The 21,325-nt window shown below is 39.4% G+C and overlaps 1 protein-coding gene and 1 long non-coding RNA gene across 5 annotated transcripts in view; both read right to left on the minus strand.

Annotated features, from left to right (window-relative positions):
* Window positions 1-3,420: 3,420 nt before the first annotated feature.
* Window positions 3,421-4,126, minus strand: LOC143375316 (uncharacterized). The gene is made up of 3 exons (XR_013086877.1): window positions 3,726-4,126; window positions 3,510-3,558; window positions 3,421-3,437 (listed from the first exon to the last, which is right to left on the minus strand). It is a non-coding gene; the product is annotated as an uncharacterized LOC143375316 (long non-coding RNA).
* A 726-nt stretch (window positions 4,127-4,852) lies between these two features.
* LOC143375456 (enhancer of split mgamma protein) overlaps window positions 4,853-21,325 on the minus strand; it is a 123,704-nt gene continuing 107,231 nt past the window's right edge. For all 4 annotated transcript variants that reach the window (XM_076824556.1, XM_076824555.1, XM_076824557.1 and 1 more), the window contains one exon: window positions 4,853-5,724. In XM_076824556.1, the coding sequence (XP_076680671.1) occupies window positions 5,395-5,724 (330 nt within the window). In that variant the 3' untranslated portion in view covers window positions 4,853-5,394. The remainder of the gene's footprint in view (window positions 5,725-21,325) is intronic.

The following is a 21,325-nucleotide window of genomic DNA, read 5'->3' on the forward strand; positions in this document are numbered from 1 at the left end:
CGTCTCGATGTTTGGGTCAACGGTGCCCCGTTGGTATCGCGTCGTCTGGACGACGACGTTTTTAAGGGGGGAGGGGTGTTACGTCCCGAAACTTCAAAAAATTTTAAAATCTATCTCTAGTTGCGTTTTCTTTTGCTAGTGGGCAAAGTGCTTCGACAACGCTTAGCGTTCTGGGAAATTCCTAGTCGAGCGCACTCTTGCTTACTGTATTTTATCTTTGAAAACGGATACTCGGTACTCGGATCGTCGTCGTCCCCACGTTTGGTCGCTGGGCTGTACCCTGAGCGTGGGACTCTGCTGAGGCATCAGCGTGGATCTCAGTAGTTCGTTCAAAAAATGAGCAGTGGTTCGCATACCTTGCGACATTGATTAAATGTAAGCGGCGGGGGTGCGTCTTGACAATGCATCTAGCATTCTGGTGAAACCTCGTCGAGCGCATTCCCGACCGTCGAATCGTCGCATCAATGTAAAGGAGTGATCTGAGTGCCAGAATGCGTGAGGACGAGAGTACCCAGTCTGGCGCTAATAGCTCACAAGTATAAAGTATAGAAGGATGAAGGTGAGAACACCTAATGACATCATGTATCTGTTGCTGGGGCATGATTAGGATTGCAGCGTCAGCTTATCTCGGAGCGGTCCCCGCGGCTGCACGCGCCCGGGGGCGCGAAGCTGAAGGCACTCTTTGTCGTACAGTCGCGGAGAGCGTGACGAGTGTCCGTGGATAGTAATTTCTTTTTCTTAATTTAAATTCTATTTCGAGCCAGAGATTCATAAGTTTTAGTGAATGGACTCATCTTTCCACGTTAAACGTTTTCTAACTTCATCGTTTTCTCAATTTTATAAATCTGCGTTTTAAATTAATTAAATATTTTCGTTTAACTATTACGTTACGCTATAAAACAGTTGTGACGAGATCAACCCTCAGTTAGATCTCAAATCTATTTTGTGTTTGCTTATTATTAATTACTGATATTGTATTAATCGTATATATATAGTGTGTGAGTGTGATTTTCTTCTTTCCCAGGCACGGAAAGGTATTTCCATTGAGTATTGTTCAAAGACAAACAGCCAAAATTTATACGTTTTTAAATTGTACCGATAAAGTGGGTGAGTTGCGCATTCTATCTTTAAATATTGTAATTCGGAATTGATCGGCAAGCGTCGTCTCACGTAAAGAGATTAATTTCATGTATTTTATTCGGTCATTGTGCATGCAGAGGTAACGGAGAATCAATATTGGTATAACCAGTATTTTGGGATTTTCCCATGTCTCCCCAGCCTCTCTAACTCATTAGTAAAAGAATAAAAGGAAAATCATTCACATTTGAACCTTACAATTGAGCAAAAATTTAGTTACTGTTAAACCTTCCGTAACGTGGATATCCATCCCTAACAATAACTCAGTGCGGGCCTGTATAGGACGAGATCTTTGATTCCCAATACCAAACAAAATTCTCTAAATTATTAACCAATAATTTGTACTGTAACGCGCGTAACATTCTTCCGATTAGACCGACAAGATACTAATTCCTCGGTTTCCCACATTTACCACGTAACCGCGTTACAATAGAATTAAGTCTAGCAATCATCAAATTGTGTTGTAATTGTGAACGGCTTTATTTTTAAACGTATTAGGGATAAAAATAGTATTTCTAAAGAGTTTGGTCACAGAATAGAGAATACAAGAATGCCATGCGGTATTAGAAAAGATAAAGACTGCGAGGAATACATCATATATCTCAGAACTTCGGAGACAAGAAGATAATAGGGTATTCCTTTTATAAAATTCATCGCGCCAAAAAATCATTTATGACTTGCTTATTTCGACTTATCTCATTATTTTGAAACATCTGCACTATCTAATAGAAAAAATTAAAAAATTGAGGGAGTTTACAATTTAGTTAACAAGTTTAAATATACCTACGAATTTAAAAGTTATTACGCCTGAACGACGATGTAAATTAATTCGAAAAATGTATACAGAGTTCACATATAATAGTATTAATCACTAACGTACAAAACAAGAAGAAGCATAGTACTTTTACTGCAGTAACGATAATTGTAAAGAAAAATAGAAAACATCCAACAATGTATATACTATAATAAACTTGAAACATAATTTGTGTTAACAATCTTTAACATATGATAATCAATATTGTATTTATCGTAAAACTAAAATGTATTCCTGGAAAACGTCTGGACACAATGAAATGTGTAATTAGTATGGACGTCTTCAAATATTTTAAATAGTATACAAATGCTCCTTTTACTAACATTGAAAATATATACGTACAATATTATATAAAATATTCTATAGAAGATATTAAAAATAGTGTTCTGGGCTTGCAAAATATTTAGCCAACATATACATTATGCCCCATAATACATAAGTAGGTCTCACGTTAGGGATACATTCAGCACTTTAAAATGATTAGAAAAGTTCATATAAAGGTATGCCCTATTTGACCTTCTTTACGCAATACACTGATTTTTTTGTTCTGGAAAATCAGTATTTGATTACCACACCGGACAGGTTCTAAATAACTACCTTGCATGCCAACTGTTTGTCATTAATCTTATGGTTTTTTTTTTAATATTCACATATATTACTGGAATTTACTGGAAATCTGATTCAATTCTGTAATGGAGCACTTAACATTTTCAAAAGCCCTTACGGAACGCAGGATTTTTAAATATCACCACAGAAAAAAATTTAAGGGATTTATGTTTTGGGAACGAGCAGAGCACGCAATATGACTAATACTCTTATCAAGACAATTTTTGTGAAATGCCGATTATAGAAAAGGTCGTATGTAAAACATAGAGCATTATTTGCAAATAATTGAACAGAAACGTTAGTATTAACTTCCCAGATAGCCATCTGTCTGCAGTCTGACATCAAACTGGTGCAGGGTCTGGCATGAGAGCGCAGAAACTGACATCAGAACCGTAGTCGTCTGTGTCTGCATATGGCTGCGTTCTAAGGTGCAGAGCCTGATCTCAGTGCCTGATGTCAGATCGGCAGCAGATTTCTGCCGTCTGTTTGGCACAGCCAACAGCGCCATCTGAGGGCCAGAATTACCAAACAATTTCCTACGCGTGACGTCACATGGCCGTCCCTACACACCAATACAAATGTACTGTTATTGCTGTAGGTGTATCTCTACCTCTATATAACCTGCCAGCAAATTGTGCTGTTCATTCAATAATTAATTCTACTTATTTCCAAAAGTATTTATTCTTTCTCAAGGATTGTTACAGAATAATATAAGTAGCGCATATAAATTCGAAGAAGAACGTTCAATATTTACATTTACAAATCACAATATCACAATATATTTACAATATTAGGTGCGATATCAGAAGAGTTTCTATATTTTCGACTTCTTTTTTATGTAGAATCGCCATACAATTCCATAATCCGTATTGTGTTAACGCTGAAAACAAATAGAACATTAGTATAAAGTTAAATGTAACGTATGAATAAACAGGATACATGCGATACTTACTTCAGCTCCATCTCCGTACAGTACACACCCTAGGCGATATTGCATGCTCCTACGAACATTAACATTTATAAGAAAACATGTGTTAAATTATTATTTACAAAACAAGACGCTAAACATTGGCACTTCGCGCATAACCCGACTTTTCTGTCTTGCAGATAATGTGAATCCCGATTTCCGCAACGTAAAAAATTAGAAATTATTCAATTCCATAATTACCTTTGCTTTCTGGATACTTCGGATGATTCGTCTGGATCTTGGTGCTTCGAATCGCGTGGAATATTTTTCGGTTTTGTCGGCACTGACTGCCACTGTCAGAGACAGCCACCGCCACCTCAGCCCTCGAAAACGAACGCAAACTGGACGTAGAGTCTTGACCATTTACGAGTTTCGGCACTATGGCGCAGCCAATCTGAGCGTAGCCCATTGTACCGCCACATTGGTACACGTGTTACATCTACATAGCATGCCGTTTGTTCAAAGTGGTATCCGTTGTGGTTGAAGACGAACGCTCGAAAAATATTCCACGCAATTCGAAGCATCAATATCCAGACAAATCATCTCGACGTATCCAGAAAGCAAAGGTAATTATGGAATTGAATAATTTCTAATTATCTACATCGCGGAAATCGAGAAAGTAGGGTTATGCGCGAAGTGCCAATGTTTAGCGTCTTGTTTTGTAAATAATAATTTAACACATGTTTTCTTATAAATGTTAATGTTCGCAGGAGCATGCATGATCGCGTAGGGTGTGTACTGTGCAGAGATGGAGCTGAAGTAAGTATCGCATGTATCCTGTTTATTCATACGTTATGTTTAACTTAATACTAATGTTCTATTTTTGTTTTCAGCGTTAACACAACACGGAATATGGAATTATATGGTAATTTTACACAAAGAAGAAGTCGAAAATATAGAAAATCTTCTGATATCGCGCCTAATATTGTAAATGTATTGTGATATTGTGATTTGTAAATGTAAATATTGATTGTTCTTCTTCGAATTTATATGCGCTACTTATATTATTCTGTAACAATTTTGAGAAAGAATAAATACTTTTGGAAATAAGTAGAATTAATTATTTAATGAATTGCACAATCTGCTGGCAGGTTATATAGAGGTAGGGATACACCTACAGCAATAATGGTACATTTCTGTTGGTGTGTAGGGACGGCCATATGACGCCACACGTAGGAAATTGTTTGGTAATTCTGGCCCTCAGATGGCGCTGTTGGTGGTGCCAAGCAGACGGCAGAATCTGCTGCCGATCTGACATCAGGCTCTGCACCTCAGAACGCAGCCATATGCGAACACAGACGACTACGATTCTGATGTCAGATTCTACTGCCCAGATCTGGCTGTCAGGCTTTGTTTATCGAAAGAATGATTAGAACACTAAACTCTCTGTAACTAGTAAATAACGCCAAATAGACATATGTTTATATCAACTTTTTTTATCAATTTCAAGTTCTGAATCTCCCCCTGAAGTGAATCTCACATAATACGGGACGCATAATTCTTAGGTATGGAATGGTGTCGAAACTCTAGAAAAGATTAAACTGTCATCGTATGATTCCTAATTGCAAGTCTTAAGCCTTTTTTAACACCCTGTACATTTTCCAACAAAACTGTAAAGAACTATATGTTATTTCCTTTTCCAATTAAAATTAACAGTAATTTAAGTAAGACGATAACAATAGTTTTGGTGTGAAACGAGACCATAAAAATGCTATTATTCTTACACGATATAATTAAATGCAACATTTTATCACCGATACAGGATTAAAGATGCTATATTAATTACTGCCTTCAATCCTTATGTGTACACGACTATGATTTAAATTAAAGCGAATTTTATGTTAATTTAAACATTTAAACCCTATATGGGCTACCAAGGTCGCCACATAGGATCGGCTTTGTCAACATGTTCCACGTCAATTTCTTCATCGTCCTCAACTTTAACTTCCACTTTTACCCTTTTCACTGTTTCTTTCTCTTTCAAATTTTTTGTTCGAGAAATACAAGTTGTATTCGAATTTTCATTGTTACCAATAGCCACTGCCGAATTACATTTAGACGAAATACTGATTGCTACTGCATCACTGTTTGTTCCACAATTAACTGTTGCATTTTGGTTCGAAGACGTTACACTGGTGTCTTGGATTGTAGCATTTATGAGGCAAGGTTCCATCGGAAAACGGAGTAGATTTGTTTTTACCTGAAAAAGAACACAAAAAATGTTTTAAGGTCGTGTTCAGATATATTGGCCGGTGAGTTCGAGCGAGGAGCGCACGAGGAGAAATCAGCCACCACCACCCAGTGTTGCCAATTCAGATATTTTGAAAATCCGTAGAGAAAAGTTCAACAATTCCGTAGAATTCCGTAGATCCCCCTTTGAAAAATCCGTTGATCTACGGCTTTTCTTTATAAGTGTTAATTATTACATGTATGAAAGAAGCTAATTCCCTTGCTCATGGAAACCGTCCTTTCGCAAATCCTTTCTAGAAATCTTATATTTCAAAAAAATTATTATCACAACAAAAATTCACAAATTACGAAAAAAGTTCACGTGCAAAAGTTGTGAAATCGACTTTTACTAATTCCACTTCGGTACAAGAGCTTTTCCCCAAAATAATGTTTCCCCGAAAGTCGTTTTCGCCAAAGATTTTCGTCCCGACGTAAATTCACGAAAAACAATTAAAAAAGCTCACATGCAAAGATTCTGAAATCAACTTTGCTAATTCCTATTGTACTCGTTCAAAATGCAGGGCAGTAGAACTAGAAAATAATAGCTTGAATTCCAGCGATTAAGTGTGATGAAAAGCTCTTGTAGTGAAGTGGAATTTAGCGACCCGCAGTAAATCGGCGGTTTGGATCGTAAAATCAATGGGTCAAATTAAACAGTAAATGATTTCTTTAATCAGAATCAGAATCTTTTGTTTTATCAATTACGAATTACCTTAGTTTTAAAATTATACATAATAATAGTATTAAATAATTTAAGGTGAAAAATCCGTAGATTTCAGTTTACAATCCGTAGATCCGTAGATAAAGTAAAAAATCCGTAGATCTACGGAAAAATCCGTAGGGTTGGTAACACTGCCACCACCTGACGATCGTGGATTGGCAGTTGAAGTTGCTGGGCCCCCGAAGCCGGTGGGATAACGGGAACGCTGCTCGGCTCCGCCTGAACGAAGCCGTGTAGCTGTTGTTTATTCTTAGCGTAGTAGTTGTGTGCGTTACGAAGCTATGCGTAGTCTAATGCGAGATGAAGCTATCGAGAAAGAATCAATGTTCTGACCAACAAAGCTCCTGAATTTTGTCGGACCTAACGCACACCTATTCTGATGTATGTATTTCTACGCTAAGAACTTGGCTTGGCCTACACGTCAGGAGCTTGGCGCTATCCCCACCACTTCTGACACGCTCTTGTTCTGCGAAGGCGAGAGCGAGATGGAACGAGAGCAAGAAAAAACGAGAAAGTGGTGGGGATGCTTCGCTGCGTGTATACGTACCTCACGGGCACCGAATCCCCACCGCGCGACGAGTAGGCCTAGCCCGAGGGAGAGTGAGAACGTTGAGAAAAGGAGCACCGAGGCAGGCAAGCGGTATAGTGGGAGTATACCCCTCTCGAAACTCATCGGCCAATATATCTGAACACGACCTTAGTAAAGTTAGCACTTCATTTCTTATGTTATTATAAGTTAGGTCATGAGATTCGGAGAAAACTATTACAATCGTCCTCTTTATAGCAGATAATTAATTAAATTTTCTTAAATGAAGTTAATACTATCCTTTACTACACATACAGTAGAATGTGAAAATATTCATACAAACAGAAAGTTGATATGAAATACACAGATAAAAATATATAATTATCTAATGCCAATACTTTTTATTGCTTAAAATGTGTATATGTACCTCACCAACTATACCTACTAATATGTAAAACAGTACAATACAAAACATATAACTCTACCACAACAGAGACATTTCCAGCAACTTCTAATGTTATTTAAAGTAAATAAATTCTAACCATTTACCGCAATCCCTTAAGGGGGAAACCAGGGTGATGGTATGACAAAATTCGTTTTTTTTTGTATTTTCTTACTGTTTGGTGTCTCAAAAATGTGCCCTTAAAGTATTAAAGTAAAATTTGAAGAAATAACGAAGTTATAGATGGTTTGGTACAGGTAGTACAATGCTACAACTCTGTTGTTCACAGGTAATTAATTGGAGCTCCCAAAACTTTAAACGACTTTTTTTCAAAAAGACGTTTTTTGAACTAGGAGTACCTAAGTTATTTATATAGGTATGTAAATAATTTATATAGCTATAGATTATTTATTGTAATAATAATTCATATTAGTTGCATAATTTTAATTATTATTACAATAAAAAAACTCCTTCATTATATCTAAAAAAGAATGTTACATAGATTTAATACAAATATATAGTTTTTCTGGGTCTTTTAATACAATATAAAATGTATTCTAATTATAAGCATGGATTAAAAATTAATAATAAAATTAAAAATTTTGAAAATATGGAATCCGATTTCTGGAGGGTAGCGGATTCCTAGACTTTCTAAAATTTAGTTTATTCCCTAAAGTGGGGGTGGTCAAATATTAGTAATTTAATTGATTTAGTTTAATTTTTTTTATTTGAAGCTTTGGTAGGAACTGAAAATTTGAAAATCTGGAATCCGATTTCTGGAGGGTAGCGGATTCCTAGACTTTCTAAAATTTAGTTTATTCCCTAAAGTGGGGGTGGTCAAATTTAGTAATTTAATTTCAGTTGATTGATTAGTTGAATTAATTGATCTATAAATGTAGATTTGAAATTGAAATTGCTTATATAGTGATTATTTAGTTTAATGTGTAGAGATTTGATTTAATAATGAATGAATGTTTGAATTAGTTATTAATTTTAATAAAGGTAATTTTAGTGCCAGCAACAGCGGTTAAACTAAATTTGTAAATTAATCTATTTAATTTTTGAATTGATGAATTTATAATAAATATATTTAATTAAGTTGATTAAAGTATGGTGAAATATTTTTGATTATTATATTAAGTTTTATTTAACTAATGTTTATTAAATTTTGTTAGAAACTAGGATTAGATACCCTATTATAAAAATGATTTAAATTGAATTGACTAATAAATGTTGATCATTAAAATTAACAAATGTGGCGGCTTTATAATTTATTTAGAGGAATTTGTGAATTAATTGATAATCCACGATAGGAGTAACTATTATAAATTTTATGTATTGCTGTTTGAAGAATTTATTAATATATTATTTTTGTAATATTCTATTGAAATAATAATTCAAGTCAAAATGTTGATTATTATAGGTTTCATGAATTACATTAAATTAAATTTTTGGATGAATTATTTTAATATAATTTTGAAATTGGATTTAAAAGTAAATTTATTAAATTAATTTTATTGAAGATAATTTTATTTAGTGTACAAATTGCCCGTCATTCTCATAAGTGAGGAAAGTCGTAACATAGTAAATGTACTGGAAAGTGTATTTTGTAGAAAATTTTAGTTTAAGTAAAAACCTTTCTTTTACACTGAAATAATTTTTGAGTTTGTTGAGTAAATTATTTTAATAAAAGTTATTTAATATAAGTTTGTTTAAGTAATTAGTTTGAATTAATTTGTGAATATATAAAGTTTGTATTGTAAGAGGCTAATTTTGAGTATAAAGAAGAAGAATTATTTTTTACCTTTTGTATCAGGGTTCATTAAATAGTTTATATAAATTATTATAAATCTCGAAATTAAAGGAGTTAATTATAAATTATTTTTTATGTTGAATAATGATTATGAATTTATGATTAGGGATGAAATGTTATTCGTTTTTAATGATATCTATTTTTTTTAAATGAATTTAATTCATATATTTAATTTATTAATAAAATTAATTTTTATTTTTGTTAAATATAAAAAATTTATGGGATAAGCTATAAATTTATGTTATTATTGGTTTGATTTGATTAAATGATGTGGTTTTAAAAATTAATTTCATTATAGATAATTTAATAATTCATTGTAATTAATAATTTTTTTTAATTAAATATAATTTTTTAAAAATAAAATTTGTATCAATGATTAATATAGAGATATAATGATGTAATTAGTAGTAATTTTAGTAAATTTATTTTAAGATGAATAATAAATTAAAGGAACTCGGCAAGTTAAAAATATTCACCTGTTTATCAAAAACATGTATTTTTATTTTAATGATTTAAAGTCTGCTCTGCTCAATGAATTATTTAAATGGCTGCAGTATTTTGACTGTACAAAGGTAGCATAATAATTTGTCGTTTTATTGAAGGCTTGTATGTACGAGTTGATGAAATATTTACTGTCTCTAATTTAAATTATTAATTTTAATTCTAAGTAAAAATGCTTAGATTTTTGTACGGGACGAGAAGACCTTATAGAATTTTATAATTTATATTTAATTAATATTTATATATAAATATAAGTTATTTTGTTGGGAGGATGTTTAAATTTATGAAACTTTAAAAATTTTAACCAATTATTTTTTATTAAAAAGATTGTTTATTAAAAATTATTAGATTAAATTACCTTAGGGATAACAGCGTAATATCTTTGGAGAGATCATATTAATAAAGATGATTGCGACTTCGATGTTGAATTAAGATATAATTTGATTGCAGAAGATTAAATTTCAAGTCTGTTCGACTTTTAAAATCTTACATGATTTGAGTTCAAATCGGCGTGAGCCAGATTGGTGTCTATCTATATTTATTTAATAAATTTTTGTACGAAAGGACTTAATTTATGAATTATTTTTTTAAGATATATTTAGATTTAATTAAATTAACTTCCTTGGCAAAATAGTGCGTTAAATTTAGAATTTAAAAAATATATAAATAATTTATAGGTAGTAATTTATTAGTTATTTATTTATTGATGAATTTTTTCTACTTAATTGTTTTAGTTTTATTAATAATAATTGGTATAGCTTTTTTAACTTTGTTTGAGCGAAAATGTTTGGGTTATATTCAAGATCGTAAGGGGCCTAATAAAGTAGGATTTTGTGGATTATTACAGCCTTTTAGTGATGTAATTAAGTTATTGAATAAGGAATTTTTTTATTGATAAGATTAATTTATTTTTATATTATTTTAGAGTAATTTTGATTTTATTATTGTCTTTAGCAGCTTGATTAATTTATCCTTGTTTTTAAATGCTTATACAGGGTGTCCCACTAAGGAGTGGACAGCGCGATATCTCTTAAAGTATTGTCGATAAAAATATAAAAAAATAGGGAATTGCATGGTTCGAGGGGGCCCATTTATTAGCGCGAACGAATTTTGTTTTCGATTATTATTTTAAAAGATACGATGGTCAAGTTCGGTTTTTCAAATGGAACTATTTTTTTTTGAAGACCTGAGTTGATAGTGCGTTCCAAGACAAATTCAATAAGCTTTAATATATACACTTTATTTCCACTTTTTAAGATATTGGGTTTTTAAGATATTGCGCTTGTAAATTTACTGATTTTCACTGCAAGAAACCCCTCTGGAATGGCAAAAACCGGGGGCGGTCTTACTGGCGCCACGGGTGGCACTGCCTGTTGAAATGGATACTTACCTGCCAAAGGTCTACGCCAGAAATGGCAGGCCCAAAGGCTGGACAATTCTTTTCCGTCAGAAATGCTACTTAGGTAGGTACATCTGCGGTGTCGAGAAGCGCATCGTTACTTTTATTTCGCACTTGCTTCTACGCTCGGATGGCCGGTTCTTTTGGGAGGGATGCAAGTTGGATTGGTTAGGTTAGGAGGAGTGAAAGTTGCTAGACTAAATTTCAACCATAGGGAGCAGATTGTATCAGAACCAATCAGATTTGCATCCCTCCCAAAAGAACCGGCCATCCGAGCGTAGAAGCAAGTGCGAAATAAAAGTAACGATGCGCTTCTCGATACCGCAGATGTACCTACCTAAGTAGCATTTCTGACGGAAAAGAATTGTCCAGCCTTTGGGCCTGCCATTTCTGGCGTAGACCTTTGGCAGGTAAGTATCCATTTCAACAGGCAGTGCCACCCGTGGCGCCAGTAAGACCGCCCCCGGTTTTTGCCATTCCAGATGGGTTTCTTGCAGTGAAAATCATTAAATTTGCAAGCGCAATATCTTAAAAACCAGTGGAAATAAAGTGTATACATTAAAGCTTATTGAATTTGTCTTGAAACGCACTATCAACTCAGGTCTTCAAAAAAATAGTTCCATTTGAAAAACCGAACTTGACCATCGTATCTTTTAAAATAATAATCGAAAACAAAATTCGTTCGGCGCTAATAAATGGGCCCCCTCGAACCATGCAATTCCCTATTTTTTTTATATTTTTATCGACAATACTTTAAGAGATATCGCGCTGTCCATTCCTTAGTGGAACACCCTGTATACAGGGTGTCCCAAAAATGTCGGAGTTCCTTGAAAGGGGTGACTCAGGGGGTGATTTGAAACAACTTTTTCCTTAGCGAAAATATTGTCCGAAGCTTCGTTAACGAGATATTAACAAAAACCCCCGACCAATCAGAGCGCGCGTCTTCCGCCCGAGCTCCCGTTGTAGCGTTGGCTACGCGGTAGGTGGCTACGCTTGTACTACGAAGGTACGAACAAGCAAGTCGGCATGCATCGAAGGAAACCGCGTTACACAGTTTTTTTTTAAAGCAGAATCTTAAATAATAATTATTTGAAGTGAGAGGACAAGAAATACGCAAATTTCGTTTTCAAATAAGGCATAAACGAAAAGGTAATGTAACAAAAAATGGACGACAAGTGATCATAATTCATTATTGAGGTAAAAATCCGTAGTTTAATCACGGCCAACATAACTAAATTTAAACAATAATAATAGGTGTATGAATAAATTCTTTCAGACTGGATTTACATAATCGGTATAAAGCAACCGAATTTCCATCGAAGTGATATTCGTAAGCTACCAGAAAAATGGCAAAAGGTAATTAACAATAATGGAAATTATTTCGATGATTGAGTTGTTTTTATATTTTTTAAATCAAACTGTTATTAAACCCTACAATCGAACAGAATTTATTTCTACACATAATAATCACTAATAAATTAAATAACACTCACCCCTTCGGGCATTCCTTTCCTTCTTTTTCGGAAACCTGTGTCACTATGTAGGTCACTGTGTCGATCCTGGTCATCGGTGGACGAAAAGATTTATGGTAGGGTTGCGCCCAGTGCTCAGCTGATCGCAGGTATACGACACCACCAGAAGGTAAGGATCGCAACGTCAAGTGCGTCCGGGTTAATGTACCGAATATTCACTTCACTGCACGGCCACTAACACTGATCACTTATTTTACTTTTCATGGAACGTGTTGTTCCTACGTTCTAATATTGGTGGCCCTGAAAGGGGCCGATTACTGTTAGTTGTGCAGTTGCTCGATGTGACCACCCTCAGCGTCTATGCACGCCTTGCGGCATCATTGACTCCGTTGAGAATAATTTTGACGCCAAACGCCGAATCGTACCCTCGCTGGGGGTTTAGATGTGCGGGTATTCCCGTGCAAACGCTCGCACAGTAGGACTTGCTTCCCCGTTGTTCCGGGCGTACACCCAGAACATCGCGTAACATTCTTGAGCGGAGAACATTTCTGGGACGAGATTGCTAGCTGACTGACAGGATTTTTTCCAAACAACTTCCTCTACCCCCAAGTAGTTTCTCTCGTTCCATCATGGGTTAACTCCCACCAGAACAAGAGGCTGTAGGTAAAAAGAAGCCAGCACATTTTCGAAACACACGTGCTTTGCAGAAGTGCAACGAACGACCCATCCTACACTTTCACATAAGTCCGCGCTCCGTCCTTTTACTGCCAATGTACCCGTTGCTTCGAGATAGTCAGCAGAAACCACGTGTTTCGGTTCCAAAGGGCCCGAAGACAAGAGAAACAGAAAGTCTTCGAGTTGCTATAAAGAAGAAAAGGCATACCATTCCTGTTTCCGTTTTCGAATACCCTGAGTTCACGTCAGCTACGAGGCGGAACCAGCTAGGCCATAAATTACCCAAAACACATCGTTCTCTACCGCCGACTCGCAGGACAATACGGTCATAAACTGCGACCTTGGCGAAATGCTTTGGCCGACCAGCCTGATTAATTTTTGTGAACTAGCAATTAAAAAGTAATATCCAACATCAATACACCTCGCGGAGAGATGCAGGAAGAAAGGGGGTAACTCGTTTACTGCGCGTAGTCCCGCCTGCTTCGTGTTTCCTTCAAATTAAAGACAGATCCCTTATCTCTCGAGTATAAGCACGCGCTAGAATTACAAAACAAAAGCACGCGTTGACGTATTCCGTGCGAGAAAAGGTGGGCATGAATTCCGATTGGTCGGAACCTAACCAATCTGCCCTGCATCTCTCCTAAACGGCCACTGTTTTGAAGAGGCCTTCTTCTCAGCCATGTCTCCTCCCCAAGGCCCACCAGTATAAACACGCGCTTGAATTTGAAAACAAAAGCACGCGTCGACGTATTCCGTGCAAGAGAAGGTGGGCCTTAGGGAGGAGACATGGCTGAGAAGAAGGCCTCTTCAAAACGTTGCATTCGTTGCACTTCTGCAAAGCACGTGTGTTTCGAAAATGTGCTGGCTTCTTTTTACCTACAGCCTCTTGTTCTGGTGGGAGTTAACCCATGATGGAACGAGAGAAACTACTTGGGGGTAGAGGAAGTTGTTTGGAAAAAATCCTGTCAGTCAGCTAGCAATCTCGTCCCAGAAATGTTCTCCGCTCAAGAATGTTACGCGATGTTCTGGGTGTACGCCCGGAACAACGGGGAAGCAAGTCCTACTGTGCGAGCGTTTGCACGGGAATACCCGCACATCTAAACCCCCAGCGAGGGTACGATTCGGTGTTTGGCGTCAAAATTATTCTCAACGGAGTCAATGATGCCGCAAGGCGTGCATAGACGCTGAGGGTGGTCACATCGAGCAACTGCACAACTAACAGTAATCGGCCCCTTTCAGGGCCACCAATATTAGAACGTAGGAACAACACGTTCCATGAAAAGTAAAATAAGTGATCAGTGTTAGTGGCCGTGCAGTGAAGTGAATATTCGGTACATTAACCCGGACGCACTTGACGTTGCGATCCTTACCTTCGGGTGGTGTCGTATACCTGCGATCAGCTGAGCACTGGGCGCAACCCTACCATAAATCTTTTCGTCCACCGATGACCAGGATCGACACAGTGACCTACATAGTGACACAGGTTTCCGAAAAAGAAGGAAAGGAATGCCCGAAGGGGTGAGTGTTATTTAATTTATTAGTGATTATTATGTGTAGAAATAAATTCTGTTCGATTGTAGGGTTTAATAACAGTTTGATTTAAAAAATATGAAAACAACTCAATCATCGAAATAATTTCCATTATTGTTAATTACCTTTTGCCATTTTTCTGGTAGCTTACGAATATCACATCGATAGAAATTCGGTTGCTTTATACCGATTATGTAAATCCAGTCTGAAAGAATTTATTCATACACCTATTATTATTGTTTAAATTTAGTTATGTTGGCCGTGATTAAACTACGGATTTTTACCTCAATAATGAATTATGATCACTTGTCGTACATTTTTTGTTACATTACCTTTTCGTTTATGCCTTATTTGAAAACGAAATTTTCGTATTTCTTGTCCTCTCACTTCAAATAATTATTATTTAAGATTCTGCTTTAAAAAAAAACTGTGTAACGCGGTTTCCTTCGATGCATGCCGACTTGCTTGTTCGTACCTTCGTAGTACAAGCGTAGCCACCTACCGCGTAGCCAACGCTACAACGGGAGCTCGGGCGGAAGACGCGCGCTCTGATTGGTCGGGGGTTTTTGTTAATATCTCGTTAACGAAGCTTCGGACAATATTTTCGCTAAGGAAAAAGTTGATTCAAATCACCCCCTGAGTCACCCCTTTCAAGGAACTCCGACATTTTTGGGACACCCTGTATAACTACCTTAGTTCCCTCGTATATAAATTTTGAAATTTATTGACAATAATTAAGTTTCAGTTTCGTTACTAAGTGGAAACATTTCCCCCATTATATTAAAAATCGCGATTATGCGATTATTAAGAGGGTATTCTACCCAAAAATTCTATTTTTGTTTGTTTCATTTTCAAATATTTTAGGGTTTCAAAAATATGTCTCTAAAATATTAAGGTGAAATTCGAAAAACCCCCAGAGTTATAGGGGGCTTAAGGCCGCAGCGTGGCCGGCAGTCGTTCCCTCGACCCTTGTATCTAAAGAGGCTATGACTGCCAGCAGAGAAGAGAGAGCTGCCCAACGTGATTTTTTTTAAGCTGAGGAAGGTTTCCTCTGCGGTCCTGGTATACCAGATTAGGGATAAGTTGCAGAAATTAGTTGTTATCTACCGCAACTTCAGTCGTATAGGTCGTACTGCATGAAAATCTTTAAACGTGTTTTTCTCGAAACAATTTTTTTAGATCGGGCGCACATTTTTCTCAAAAACTACTGGACCGATTGAGCTAAAATTTGACACACATTCGAAGTGAATGTGTACGTATAGCCGGAACTAGAATTATATCAATAGTTTTAATACAACCTCCCCCACACCTTGTTTTAGCTCAAGAAAAGTCGAAAAAATCAAATAAAAATTTTTAAACAGCTGCGATTTCGGTAACAATGTCCGGACTTGGTTACATCTAGTTCGGGCGATAACTACACTCATATAGATTAAAAAAATCGTACGGGGACAGCAACTAGGACGGCCGCAATTCGTGCGCCCAATGGGGCCAGTTTTTGATGACATGACCTGCGCTTCGGCGTGTAACTTGTACAAATTTCAATAGAATGCATTTAAAAAAATTGTGTTGATAGTTCAAACGCTACTAAATATGTGTGCAAAGCCCCTACCCTGTCGGTGCGATAGGTTTTCCAGAATTAATTTCCAAATATCACCTTCAAAAACGAGTGTCTAGACTAGAATACCCCCTTAAAATCGAATTTACGTCGGAATTGGAACTCCGCTATGTATCCGGAATAATGGTATTCACGTGTTCCATAACGCGGAACATTTGCTATTGTTTCCCGCCATACAGGTTCTATGTTTTGAGTGTGTGCTCCTGTATCCGGATCAACAAAGTTGATTTTACGATTCACTCTTAAGTGTCTGTAGCCTTATTGATTTAAAGAATTGTAAGATTTCCAACAGTCCGACAAGACTGTTGTTCCTGGTTTAATCCATTTTTTTATAACGGAAAGGAGAGTTTCGCAAGTTCGATTTGGTACTGGTTCAATGAAAACTTGCTTACTATCTCGTTCAATTCCTCCAAACACCCACTGTCCAGTAAGAAGTCGGCCCTTGTTGTATTTACGCTTGCCAATCCTGACTTCGTCAATTTCGACGACTTTGTTTTCGCCTTCTATTTGAACCTAAGATTTCTCGACCCATAATTCACACTCCCTGCAAAAGCTCGCCCAATCGACTGCTGTGTGTGAAGAAATGCCTAATTCTTGTATAAAAAATGTTTGTCTGGGTGGCCGAACCATTATATGGTAAGCAATAAACCGACAAATATTTTGAATTGGCATGTGTATATTTTCAATCCAGGTATTATGAAGTGCACTAATTCTTGACATACACTGTTGTTTTACACGTTTTTTTATTCTGTTCAATTTATAGAATGTGTTATAACACGCAAACACTAATGTTTTACTATTAAACGTCATTTCATTTTTGCATTTCGCGCAATTGATCCTGGCATGAATTACTTTTTGTTCAATTAAAAACTCCAGTAAATTGTTATAATCATTGCAGATATTTAAAAATTCGTACAATTTCATTTCAAACACTCTCGGTACTGAAACAACACTCTACAGAAAACTAAAGGGATACGTATTTCACGTCGTGACGTGTGTACAACAATACTGAATAAATAGTCGAACGGCGAGCTAAGGGGCTCGGCTGCGGGTAGTGCATACAGCTACATACAACGTATGTAGGTATGGGCAGAATGCAAAGCAATAACGATAGTGTTTGGTAAATATCTCGCCAACGAAGGTCGAGCGGTGGTAACATGTATAGGAAAAAGTTGTTCAGAATGTTGAGTTTTACAACATATCGAAAAATCATTGAAATCGGTAAGGAAACACCTGTTCTGCATAATTACCTATATTTATTGTTATATAATAGTAGTAAGACAAGGGGGATTCTAATTCAAATTTGAGTTTCAAGGTCATGATCATGACCTTGAAACTCAAATTTGAAAATTTGTTTTTTTGTCGGCGGGCTGGCGGCGGATGACGTCATAGAGATGACGGAGTGGTGGGGGGTATCATCGAGGAAGAGGAGGAGGAACCGCGGGGTGACGGTGCGGGGGTATCATCGAGGAGGAGGAGGAGGAGGAACCGCGGGGTGACGGTGCGCTACTCTGGAGCGTGGTACAGACTGTCGGTAAGGAAGGTGCTACTCTGGAACGTGGTACAACAGACTGTCGGTAAGGAAGGAAATATTAATTTTATGATATTAATATAAATGAAAAAACTTCTCGGGGCGACGGGGCTCGAACCCAAGACCTCCGCGGTACGAGTCAGCCGCCTAACCAACTCCCCCAAACGCCGTCTCTGACATTAGTCTTTTCCGAATGGTACATATAGCGAAACCAACGGAGCGTCACATATGTGGCACACACACACACACACACACACACACACACACACACACACACACACACACACACACACACACACACACACACACACACACGCACGCACGCACGCACGCACGCACGCACGCACGCACGCACGCACGCACGCACGCACGCACGCACGCACGCACGCACGCACGCACGCACGCACGCACGCACGCACGCACGCACGCACGCACGCACGCACGCACGCACGCACGCACGCACGCACGCACGCACGCACGCACGCACGCACGCACGCACGCACGCACGCACGCACGCACGCACGCACGCACGCACGCACGCACGCACGCACGCACGCACGCACGCACGCACGCACGCACGCACGCACGCACGCACGCACGCACGCACGCACGCACGCACGCACGCACGCACGCACGCACGCACGCACGCACGCACGCACGCACGCACGCACGCACGCACGCACGCACGCACGCACGCACGCACGCACGCACGCACGCACGCACGCACGCACGCACGCACGCACGCACGCACGCACGCACGCACGCACGCACGCACGCACGCACGCACGCACGCACGCACGCACGCACGCACGCACGCACGCACGCACGCACGCACGCACGCACGCACGCACGCACGCACGCACGCACGCACGCACGCACGCACGCACGCACGCACGCACGCACGCACGCACGCACGCACGCACGCACGCACGCACGCACGCACGCACGCACGCACGCACGCACGCACGCACGCACGCACGCACGCACGCACGCACGCACGCACGCACGCACGCACGCACGCACGCACGCACGCACGCACGCACGCACGCACGCACGCACGCACGCACGCACGCACGCACGCACGCACGCACGCACGCACGCACGCACGCACGCACGCACGCACGCACGCACGCACGCACGCACGCACGCACGCACGCACGCACGCACGCACGCACGCACGCACGCACGCACGCACGCACGCACGCACGCACGCACGCACGCACGCACGCACGCACGCACGCACGCACGCACGCACGCACGCACGCACGCACGCACGCACGCACGCACGCACGCACGCACGCACGCACGCACGCACGCACGCACGCACGCACGCACGCACGCACGCACGCACGCACGCACGCACGCACGCACGCACGCACGCACGCACGCACGCACGCACGCACGCACGCACGCACGCACGCACGCACGCACGCACGCACGCACGCACGCACGCACGCACGCACGCACGCACGCACGCACGCACGCACGCACGCACGCACGCACGCACGCACGCACGCACGCACGCACGCACGCACGCACGCACGCACGCACGCACGCACGCACGCACGCACGCACGCACGCACGCACGCACGCACGCACGCACGCACGCACGCACGCACGCACGCACGCACGCACGCACGCACGCACGCACGCACGCACGCACGCACGCACGCACGCACGCACGCACGCACGCACGCACGCACGCACGCACGCACACACACACACACACACACACACACACACACACACACACACACACACACACACACACACACACACACACACACAACGTCGGCGTATAATAATTTATTTTTATGAGAAATTTTATCAGAAATTGTTTCGGACGATGTCGGGAAAGATCGGCGTTTCTCGACACCGCGTCTTCGAGGGAAAGAGATGGAGCATTACTTTAAAGTCAAAATTCTAGGAGGGAAAGAGACACCACTACATAGGGGATAGAATCGCATGCATTCTAAAGCTAACAGTATTTCAAAGCGTTCCGATTTAACGTCGCTGCGTATCGCGCGATCTCGCGTAATTCGACTCCTCTGGAGCAGCCGTGCAGGGTGATGTCACTTGGCGGCGCGAAGAATGAAATGTAACACAGAAACGCGGAATCTTAAAATTAGATGGCGGGGAGGATGATGGGTGAATGCAATGGAGAAATAATATAGGTTTAAGATATATATTGTTACAAATCATAAAAGAATATAATTTAATATTTTTTACTACGAGCATCATGCACAATATGATTGATTGCACATGCTAACAATTCACAATCAATCAATGAATGCTGTTCGAAGTGTTCGCTTTCAGAAATTAATTTTACATAATCTGTTGGCGCGGTAGCGCTACGTAGAACGTCTACGAAAGTGGCATATTTACTGCTTACAGAGTACATATTTTCAGTTAGCCACGTATACATATGTTCGATGCAATGATTGTACGCGAATAATTTACACATCGTGGCTTCAGTCATATATATGACAACGCGATTATCGGTGATTTTAATAAGTTGATCATCATGCATACGCGTGAACTCTAGTCGTAAATGATCAATTATAATGTGAGTTTGGGGCGATGTTGCGTTGCTGCGTAATCGTTGGAGTATGTCCACCTCGTTTTGTAGCAGGAGCTTCCACGTAGACATTGAAAAGCTTAACTCGCTGCCTTTATTGTCGGCTATGGTGATCTCAACGTGACACAAATCCATACCAATGCGAATTCCTATAGTTAGACGTTTATAAGCTGTTGCAGTCAGTGGATAATCACGCCCCAGGATCCGTACGATTGATGGTTTCGATGTTTTCATCGTTTTTAGCGATACGGATCCAGAACTGTAAGAAACAAGTACATGATATTGATACTTCGGTCGTTTTGCGTTTACAGTGAATGAAGTAAATGAAAAGTGTATAGTAACGTGTACATACCTCATATTGGATTGTTGATGATGATGTAGTTGTTGCTGCTGTTGTTCACATTTATTTGGAAACCCACCATCGTTGCCGGCTGCGCAGGATGAATCGTTTAAGCTGTGTTTGTACATTTTGATGTGCACTATATTTTTTTACGGAGTACCGTCTGTTCCGTCAAAGTCACTGAGGCTACTGAGCGATTGATGGAATAGCGTCCAAGAGCTCGGCTTAAATAGAGGTGCAATTGCCTCCCCCACCACAGCATTTTATTTTAAAGCTACCGATTTTTCCATAATGTTTTCCAATCTTAACATCGCAGCATATCGCGCGATTGTATGTAATTTGAGCCCCACCTTCAAGGAATTTGAGCCCCACCTTCAAGGATAAAAGTCTCGACACGTGTTGAATGTAATATAATATCTGTGAAAGCGT

The sequence above is a fragment of the Andrena cerasifolii genome, chromosome 12 (assembly GCF_050908995.1).
Source record: "Andrena cerasifolii isolate SP2316 chromosome 12, iyAndCera1_principal, whole genome shotgun sequence".
Classification (NCBI taxonomy): Eukaryota; Metazoa; Arthropoda; class Insecta; order Hymenoptera; family Andrenidae; genus Andrena; species Andrena cerasifolii.